Source organism: Pyrus communis, chromosome 9 (genome assembly GCF_041283825.1).
Source record: "Pyrus communis isolate YQ-2024b chromosome 9, ASM4128382v1, whole genome shotgun sequence".
NCBI classification, from domain to species: Eukaryota; Viridiplantae; Streptophyta; class Magnoliopsida; order Rosales; family Rosaceae; genus Pyrus; species Pyrus communis.
In genome coordinates, this window is record NC_142573.1 from 24,851,160 (window position 1) to 24,860,809 (window position 9,650).

Consider the following 9,650-nt stretch of genomic DNA (forward strand, 5'->3'; position numbering starts at 1 on the left):
TAGTATTGTATTCACCATTTAGGAGAGTCCAACATAATACTTTTGACTTACACGTAAAGTAAAATGAAACAACGATAATTTGGTATTGAATAGTCAAACCAAGATAATCAACTATTGAATCGTAGTGTAGAATGGCTCGTGTGGTTTTGTTGACTTGATAAAAAAGTGTCATTTAATGCAAGGCAAATACTCTTCACCTCTGCGTGTGATTTTATCGTTTGGGGTTATCTGCTACAAGTCAAGCCAAAATAATTAAGTACAAGCGTTTCCCAACAAGCAAAAAGACACAGATTTTAATGGCCTCACAAATTACATCGCGTCGGTTCATCCAACTCCCACCAATCTGATCACGTACGGCCTTGCAAGGGTAGTTGGCTCTTAATTAGAAGATATTTAAGTGGTATTTAAGAGGTATGTTGTCCTTCTTTTTATTTTTTATTTTTTATTTTAAAAATATTGGTAAAAATTAACTCACACCAAAGTGTAGAAATATTATTATTTCCCGTCACTTTCTTTTGATCACACTCACCACAAATATCATTAAGCATAACGTGAAATAAAAGCTAAAATTTGAAGAAAATAACTCAATGGAGCAGATCTACAAATCCTAGCAAACACAACCCAAATTCACGTAGATCCACCATTGTCAGGAGCACGTATATTTAATTGAAAAGTATAAACATGTATGAAACGAAAACTAAAAAGTAAAAACTCTAGCTACATAATTCTAAAATATTTTGTATTACGATTTTCTAACCAACTTAACTTGTGAAATTAAAAGCATTCACAAAGACTCGTTCCGGGCTTGGACACTATACAGCAGATGCAATTGAAAGAGAAAATAAGAAAATTGCTACTTATCTTTTAAGACGAATGGTATAGAAAGGAAAGTGAGAACGTGACATTTTGGGGTTCGTCGCGTGTTGACAAATCTTTATCACTTGGAAGTGGTTCTTGCTCAGTTGCTAGGGTTTTGTTTTCACATTACCTCCTTCAAACTTGTGGTCCGCTCCTCTGAATTTTGTGTGTGTAAATTTTGGGCTTTGACGCTACATTTGATACAAAAGACAAACCTTTGGGCCTTCTTTCGGCAAACAAACAACAAACTTTTAGGTTTATAAAAAATGAAGTTGTCACTTAATACTACGATCTAGTAGTATTCCTCTTCAATTGTAAGTGAGAGGTTTTAGTTTTGATTCTCGCCAAAGGCGAATTTGAACCACATTATTGCTAGCACATTGTCAGGCTAAACTCACCCCCGCTCCCTAGTGTAGATAATATAGTTTGTTCAAAAAAATAAAAAAGAGTTTCTCCAGTACACATCACCAAATACCAATACCTAAGAAGCAGTAGTTCGGCAAACTGGTGCCGAACTCCAGTCACAAGCAACTTGGAGTGGCTCCAATACGGCTAAAAAATGGAGCGGAGCGGCTTGGAATGGCTCGGATTCTCCAAATTTAGTTGACGCATGACTGAGTAATTAGCAGTGGCGACCTCACTCGCGATGAAGGCGGCCCTTGACTAAGGGGCAGTTTGGGATTCCTGTGATTTAAGAATAATCAATTGAAGGTTAAAACATTTGAGCTTTTGATAAATTATATTTTTAAAGAGTATAAAATCAATGTAAAAATATTTGGTAAATTTTAAAATAAGTGATATAATCGTATATAATGACAAAAATAGGTATGATATGAGGTGGTGCCAACAATAACTATGGTTGCGACATTGGTTGGATTGATAGTGGTGGTTGTGGTAAAGGTGTTGGCAATGGTGGTGGCAATGTTGGTGGTGCTGATGTTGCTAGTGGTATGAGGTTGGTGGTTGCAGTTGTAGTTGGTAGACTCGAAGGACATGATGGTGGCGATGGGGGTGACGGTTGTTATGAAAGTGGCAACGGTGGGTATCAATAGTGGGGTGTGGTGGTTGGGGTGCAGAAGTGACAATGGTGGTAAGGGTGGTGACAATAGAGATTGTGGTTGCATTTGTAGCGTTTATGGTGGCGGTTGCGGGAACGATGGTGGGAATGGCAATGGTGGATGTTGTTGTTATTGTGGTGGTGGTTGCGGTTATGGCTAAAGTGGTGGTGACGATTGTGGCAAAAGTGATGGTGCCAATGATGGTGGTGTAAGGTTAGTGGTAGGTAGTAGCGACCATTTTTTTTTAACTAATGAATTGAAAATATTCACTAAAGGCTCAACTTCGTTGATTATAAAAGCAGCTTTTAAAAGTAGCTTACAATTACTTTTAACTGATGTCTGGAGACCATTGTTTTTAAAATAAATTAGAAAATTATAATCTTTTTATGTTAGGGCAAACTAGTCTTTTTCACATCAAAATTTAGACAGAGGTGCTCAATATACTGGGGTTTGCAGACTTGCACTTGTATGCACAGAAGTTAAATATTTTTATTTCACATTCAATTGAGAAAACATTTCTCAAAGGGTTGATATTGACATATTTTCATGTGTAAACAACAGAAAACAAGAGAAACAAGTAAAAAGGAGACTAAGACATGAACCCATCACCCAATTAAGTGCTAGATGTCAAGAAAAGATAATTTTTAGACATCTAGTACGAACATGACGTTTAACCAGAGGCATAATTTTATTTAGACATCTAGTACGAGGAACTTGGCAGCTTTCTAAAATAATTTTTAGATGACAAGAAAAGATAATTAACCGTGCGAATTATGTTGTTTGTATTAGGAGCCATTGTCAAATATCATCCTACTTTAAATCTAGAGAAATGCTAAAGAAATTCTCTCAAAAGTAAGATTTTTTATGAACTTTCTGCGACATTCTAGTTTAACATAAGTTCTCATACTAACATTAATAAAATATTTTGGCAAAAACATAAGGTGATAGAGAGTTCATGAAAAGTCTCACTTTTGAAAAAATCTCCTTAATATTTCTCTTAAATCTATCCCCGACACATACCACACTAATAAAAAAAAGCACTAATTTACCCTATCGAACCCCAAAAATAATAAAACACGAAAAAAAAACAAATACAAAAAAATTATGCAAATAGTATAATGCATTCTCTTGATTAATGGATGCAAATTATATCACATAATCACAATTCTTGTGTTAATATTGCTGAGAAACTAACAAGTTATCAAATACAAAAATAATTTTTTAATAGCAATATATCTCAACATTCTGCCAAGGTTATTTGCATTGGCCTAAAAATGCACCTACATATGACACACATGTGATATGAGTGAGTTGGTTTTGTTTTGGCATGGAAAATGGCCACCCTAAACGGAGATTGGAATCTAGAAGCATAATTTGGAAATGCTTTTATTAAGAAATCAGAAAAAAGAGGGCACCCACCCAACTTGAAGTTTCCCATCGAATGCCACATGGCTTTTGTCATGGTCATGGTAATGTGAAAGAAAATGGATGGGATTGTGAGAGCCCACAATAAGAGTGAGAAAGTTAATTGGTAGTGAGCATGGTTATAGCACCAGTTTAAGAACAAAGAATGGGAGCAACCACTTAATACTATGGTCTAATTGTATTTCTCTTCACTTATAAGTGAGATGTCTTAAGTTCGATTTTTACCAAAGGTGAATTTGAACCACTTTATTGCTAGCCCATTATGAGGCTAAGTCCACCCTCTCCCCCTTAATATAGATAATATCGTTTGTTCAAAAAAAAAACAAACAAACACAAACAATGGGAGCAAACTTAGAAGAATGCACAAGGAGAAAATGATGTGCGGAAATTCCCTTCTTTATAGAAAATAAAATAAAATTTTAAAAAGTAGTTTAAGAACATAGAATAGGAGAAAATTTAGCATAGCACAAAGTTAGATCACTAGTTTAGGAAAAGAAGAAAGTTAAAACAGAGAATTGGCGCACGAGCACATAATGTGTGTTACATGCTCTTAAAGTCCGTCTCTTCTATTAATTCCGTATAGATTACTTCCACATTCCACCATATCCTTCCTCCGCCCTCTTTCATCTATCATTTCTCTCATGCATTTTCCTTAGTCTCTAACAAAAAACAAATGAATACGTGCTAAAGCCTAAAACAAATGGATATAAAACCATCCTAAAATGGTAATTTAAACTTTCTTAGCCATCTAAGAAAATCCTGCACGACAATTTATGCACTCTATCAAATTCTAATTTCATATCCGTGCACTCTATTAACTTGTTAGAGTAGAATATGTACTTGTTCTAACAAATGCAGATGGTTCTCTAATTTGAGGCAGCGCATTGGTTGCTGAGGAAGCCTTGCCATAGTACAAAGTACTAAAATTGGAGGACAGAAACTAAAAAGGGGCGTCAATCTAACCCTTCAAACACCAGCGTATTGTCTAAGACCCAGATTGTTGAGCGCATCAATCCTAGTCAGGAATCTAAAGTTTATTCCGCATATTGCTAATTGGTTTTGGGTTAGACCGATAGTCAAATTCTATCATAAACATAGTGGAAAGATGTTTAGGCGCATACCTTCACAGTTTGAGGGAGTATGTCCATCCTTACAGAAGCAGGTGAATTCAGCTGAAGATATATTGTACCCGCACTGACCCCCTGACCCTCGACATTGGTCACACAAGGTATTGCTTGCATCCCACTTCAACCCAATCCCGGAGTCAAGTGCAGCAACCAGATTATCCTTGGACGAATTCAACACCAGATTTGCAGCTGCGGATTGAGAAATGCTGGCCGTGACAGTCGTTTTGCAGTTACCACTAATATTCGGCAACCCTAAATTTGTGACGTAGTAATTATTGGAAGTGGCAGTACTGTTTATGCTGCAACTGAATTGACTTGTGGGCTGAATTGGAAGAGGAATGTCAAGCGGGGGATTGGAGATTTTTGTGTTGGAGATTGGAGATCAACATCATTTCATTCTTGAACTCTACTGCACCTTGTCCTGAGGTACTGGATAGTCTTTTTACTGCTATTTCCTTCCCTTCTGCTAGCTTACCCTACACAAAGTCGACAAATAAATCACTGCATTCATGTCTGTCTCTCTGTATCTATCGTAAAAATAAGGATAAATTACACAAAATTACTTTAACGGTAGATCACACAACAATTTCCTACCTCATGTTTTAAACATTGCAATGTTATACCTCTTCTTACGAATTGATTATAATGTCAAACCTCCATTAGTCACTTTGACAAATTAGCCGTTAAGTGATAACGTGCCAACGTAGAATCCATATTTTACTGAGGTGGCGGTCAATTGTGCCACTTAGATAAATACTAAATTATAAAATTAATTATTTTAAAATGAACATAAATTTTTACGCAAAAAAATAAATAGAAAGAGTGGGTCCACCCCTTCAATCCTACCACCCATCTGATGCTGCGCTGCTTCTAAACCACCATCTCTCCCCACCCTCCGCCGCCGATTGGAGGCAAAAGCAAAGGGAAAAACAATGGGGATGGCAGCAGATGCGAGGGAACTCGTCAGGGTTGGTGGACGCCCAGGTAGCGATGTCGTCGGAGCCGATGTAGGTGCAGCGCCGCCAGACCCAGCGCATACTGCCCAACATCATTACCGACAACGCTTTTTGATTGCTGTTGGGTTTTTGCCAGAATTAAAGATCGAAAATTTTTGAAATTAAAATTGCAGTCTCCGTCTTTGGCAATTGCAGAGTCTTTATTGATAGCGAGAGATGGAGAAGAGAAGAATGGGGGAAGAGAGAGAAAGTCGGAGAGGGTAGGGAAGAAGATTAACAGGATGAGGATGAAAGGGACTGTGCACATTTCCCTCGCATCTTCTGCAATCATATCATCCTAAACCAAATCCAAAATATCATACCATCCCCAACCAAACCCAGAAAATCACCGAACAGGCCATATCAAAGTTTTCTGAAAAAGAAGAAGAAAATCACCCCAAAAAAACAAAAAGAAGTTAAAAAAAAAGAATACAAAAAAAGGGATAACATGCGCTCCATTAAAGAGAAGCAAAAGAATCGAATACCATCCCATTTCTAACCCAAACCCATAAATCTATTTCCAAGTTCCAAACCAAATAATTCCAACAAAAATATCAAATTTTGTCTACATCCCCACCCTCCCATGTCTCCTCCACCTTTTCTTTCCAGCCAATTTCTCCCTCACCTCACTCCCTTCCAGGCCACCACTCACAGATCCGACCCACCCACCACGGCCTGTGGGGGTTTCACGGGTTATGGGATTTCAGTGACAGTGGAAACGGAGAGAAAGAAGAAGGCGCGCGGGAGGTGGAGTGGTCGAAGGTGGGGATCGAGGGTGTCGGAGTGAAAGTGGAGACGAAAGGTGGGGATGTAGGGCCTTTTTTTAAAATAAATTTCTTATTAGTTTTAAATACTATAAATAATAACAATTTTTTATTACTTTCTTGTCCACTCGGCTCCAACTTAATGGATTTGGATTCTGTTCTGAGCCCAAGGTGAGGATGTGGATCATTAGATGAAAATTCAACAATTACAAACAGGAAAATCCTTTTAAAGTTATAATAATTATAGTCGTTAGATTTTCATCCAACGGCCCACACTCTTTGGTATGGAGGATCCTTATCTTGGGCTCAAGTGAGGATCCAAATCCCAACTTAATATCCATATCCGCAAAATATGAGCCTTATAATTGACATGTCAACATTTAATAGAAAAATTGACAGGAAAGTTGACAAAGGTCTGAAATTGCAATGAATACAAAGTTGATGTATAACATTGCAATGTTTAAAAGATATGAAATTGTTATATGACTCAAAGTTAAGGTGGTATGGTGTAATTTATCCTAAAAATAATAATAATAGTAATTACCTTATAAACTGGACCAAATCCTCCTTGCCCGAGTTTGTTTTCGGTGCTGAAATTGTCCATGGCAACAAATATGCTTTCAAAATCATAGATCAGTAGCTCATCATGTTTTCCACCTATATATTCTTGAAGGGTGTCCCTTGTTATTTTGATGTGCTTCATTGTTAATTTGATGTGTCCTGATTTTGCAAATATACACATCGAACACTGAATCAAAACAACTTCCAAAGTTTTGAGAGATAATCTGCTAATGCATTATATTAATCCAACACCTCGATCTCGTTCACTTAATTACCTTTTTGCTTAGCTCTCATCCTGCACAAACCGAACACTATGGCACCCAATACACCGATAAAACAAACAACCGTAAGGCTCACAATTAACTTTATTGGCTTTCCTTTACCTGTAAAATTTACAATACAAAAATAAGCATGAGATATATAGGAAAAGAAAAGTTACTGCTTGATAATTTGATTTGTCCAAGGCTTTAAAGGGTGATACCAAGTCAAGAAGGCTTCACGTTTTGTGAGGTAGGGAAAATACCAAAACAGAGTAAATTTTCAAATTTGGGCACTCCAAGCACAACCTAAAACTTGCCCAAAACTACTAGACGTAAACTCTACAATACCCAGAAAAAGAAATACCTGCTGGGTTACAGACTCGATTGCCGCAAATGCAAACGGGTCGGTTCTTATCCGAGTCAAACCCGCAAAGCCCATAGACATTGAGGCACTTAGCGCACTGCTTCTCGTACGGGTTGGTATAATTGACATTGAAGCCGGTCATGATCGCCTCTCCAAACAGAGACCCGTTGGCGACCAGCACCGCCGCCGTGGTTTTGAGAATCGGCACCGTAATCCCGACGGAGCACTTGAACCTGCTCACGATAGGATCGCTCGGTACCGGCCCGATCACGTAATAAGCGTCGTCGAAAGTCAAGTTAAGGTCGCAGAAAAACCAGTTCTTAGGTTTAGGAGGGATTAAGGTGGAATTACAGCCGTAGAAAATGGTGACATCCATGTCGTCGTCCTCGTCGTAGGTGAAGAACTCGGACTCGAGAGTTGAGTTAGCGAGTTTGTCGGTGCAGGTCGAGTTCCAGAGGTCGGAGCGGGCGAGGGTGAGGTTCTGGTGAACCGGGTCGAGTTTGAGAACCCGGTAGCTCAGCGACGAGATGATTAACTCGGGCGAGTCATCGACGCAGCTGAGGTGGAACTCCGGCGGGCCGCAGTAGGAGGGGCGGCTCCCGCCGGTGAAGGGGTAGGTGAGGTTCCGGAAGGGCCCGCAGTCGAAGGTTTGGGTGCAGTTGGAGAGGTCGGCATCGGCGGGGAATGACGTCCTAACGTCGACGGAGCAGAAGAAAAAGAAAAGGAAGAGCAGGAAGAGGAATGGGAGCATTGAGGGAAGGGGGAATGAAACGACAGCGGGGCGAACGAGGCGGGAAGTGATGAAATTTAATAAGGGTGGAGGTTTTCTGGTGACGTGGTGGGCTGTGGTTTGTTGACTTGGAACTGTTGGACTTTTATGTGGGGGTAGCGGACTGCACGCCGCTTTTGAATACTTTTCGGGGCCGCTGCCAAAATTGTATTGTCTTCTAGGCTTTATGGATTTCCTTCTTTTAGTTGATGTTGGTATTAATACGATTGAGTGGTATTATTCTTTATTTATACGTGGAAGATATTATATTTGATTCTTATGAAAAATAAAATTAAATCACATTATTATAGCAAATTCATTATAAGGTTTAGCCTACTCCTACCCTTTTAGTATAGATATTAAAAAAATAATAATAATGTTGGTATGGTGTGGAATTATATTTGTTTAAAAATTGATGGGTATTTTGGTAATTTAGAAACTATTTTAGTGTTATTTGTCCTTTAAATTCTATAATTCTTGTTATGTATTTGTGAATTAGTATTTTTTTTTTTTTAATTTGGCCACAAAGTTCGTCTCACTCCAGTATTGCTATCATGGGAAGAGACTTTGAGGAGAATTTATTGATAAACAAAAAAAATACAATATGTCAGGGGGGGACATGAGGTCAAACCCAGACCATTAAATAATTCATAACAACAATTGAAAACCTTTTTTTAACAAAACCTATAACAAGGAAGCTTAGAAAGGTTCTGAGAATAAGCAGCTGCAACACAAGGAGGGCATGAATCCCACCAATGGACGCCGGGGTGCTCAACACCATAATTGGCAAAACAATCAGCAACTTGATTACCCTCTCTAAAAATATGAGAAATCTGAACCTGCATAGAGGATAGTAAAACTTGACAGTTATGCCAACTGACCAAAAGCCTGCATGGGATAGATGTCAAGGAAGGTGAGGATGAAGAGAGAAGATGAACAACCAGTGAAGAGTCACATGCAATCCATAAGGAATGCCAACCTTTATTCCAAGCTAAAGATACAGCATGAATAACAGCTTGTAGTTCGGCATCCAAAGAAGGGGCCAAGATTATTGAACCAGCAAAACAACCAAGAAAATTACCGTAAAATCTTGAAAGATACCACCAAATGCAGCCACACCAGGGGAACCTCTTGCAGCCCCATCAGTATTCACTTTGATCCAAGACTGAGAAGGCGGACGCCACAACACCTCAATAATTTTTGGAGCCTTAGTAGGACGTCCAGGAACACCAATAGAATGAAGAATGCAAAGCTCTTCCACAGAATTCTTCATACAGCCGAAATTGAGAGAATCAATTTCAAGGAGTTGACATTTAATAGACCTTACAACATAATTGATGGAAACAACCTCCTCATGAAAACGAACAACGTTGCGAGCATGCCAAATAGAATAAAAACCAACTCCAATCATACCCAACCAAAGCAGTTGCACTTGGGTACCAAAACCTTGTTGTAAAGGATAATGGAAA

At 38.7% G+C, this 9,650-nt stretch overlaps 1 protein-coding gene across 2 annotated transcripts; it reads right to left on the reverse strand.

Annotated features, from left to right (window-relative positions):
• Positions 1-1,074: 1,074 nt before the first annotated feature.
• Positions 1,075-8,264, reverse strand: LOC148694458 (LEAF RUST 10 DISEASE-RESISTANCE LOCUS RECEPTOR-LIKE PROTEIN KINASE-like 1.2). 2 transcript variants are annotated; one of them, XR_015966869.1, is made up of 5 exons: positions 7,413-8,264; positions 7,064-7,171; positions 6,772-6,947; positions 4,463-4,944; positions 1,075-1,542 (listed from the first exon to the last, which is right to left on the reverse strand). XR_015966869.1 is itself a non-coding variant. In XM_088700434.1 (4 exons), exons 1-4 carry the CDS (start codon positions 8,161-8,163, stop codon positions 4,810-4,812), a joined length of 1,170 nt encoding a protein of 389 aa, XP_088556560.1. In that variant the 5' UTR covers positions 8,164-8,264; the 3' UTR covers positions 4,462-4,809. The 2 variants fall into 2 exon arrangements, 1 of the variants encoding a protein (XP_088556560.1); XM_088700434.1 differs by lacking the exon at positions 1,075-1,542 and having other exon boundaries at positions 4,462-4,944.
• Between the last annotated feature and the right edge of the window lie 1,386 nt (positions 8,265-9,650).

What these genes read in the sequence shown, in the direction of transcription:
- LOC148694458 (XM_088700434.1), bottom strand. Translation starts at nt 8,163, where the DNA reads ATGCTCCCATTCCTCTTCCTGCTCTTCCTTTTCTTTTTCTTCTGCTCC. An exon ending in TCGAGTCTGTAACCCAGCAG is followed by an intron (nt 7,172 to 7,412) that starts GTATTTCTTTTT and finishes TAAATTTTACAG; the next exon opens with GTAAAGGAAAGCCAATAAAG. An exon ending in GATGAGAGCTAAGCAAAAAG is followed by an intron (nt 6,948 to 7,063) that starts GTAATTAAGTGA and finishes TTGCAAAATCAG; the next exon opens with GACACATCAAATTAACAATG.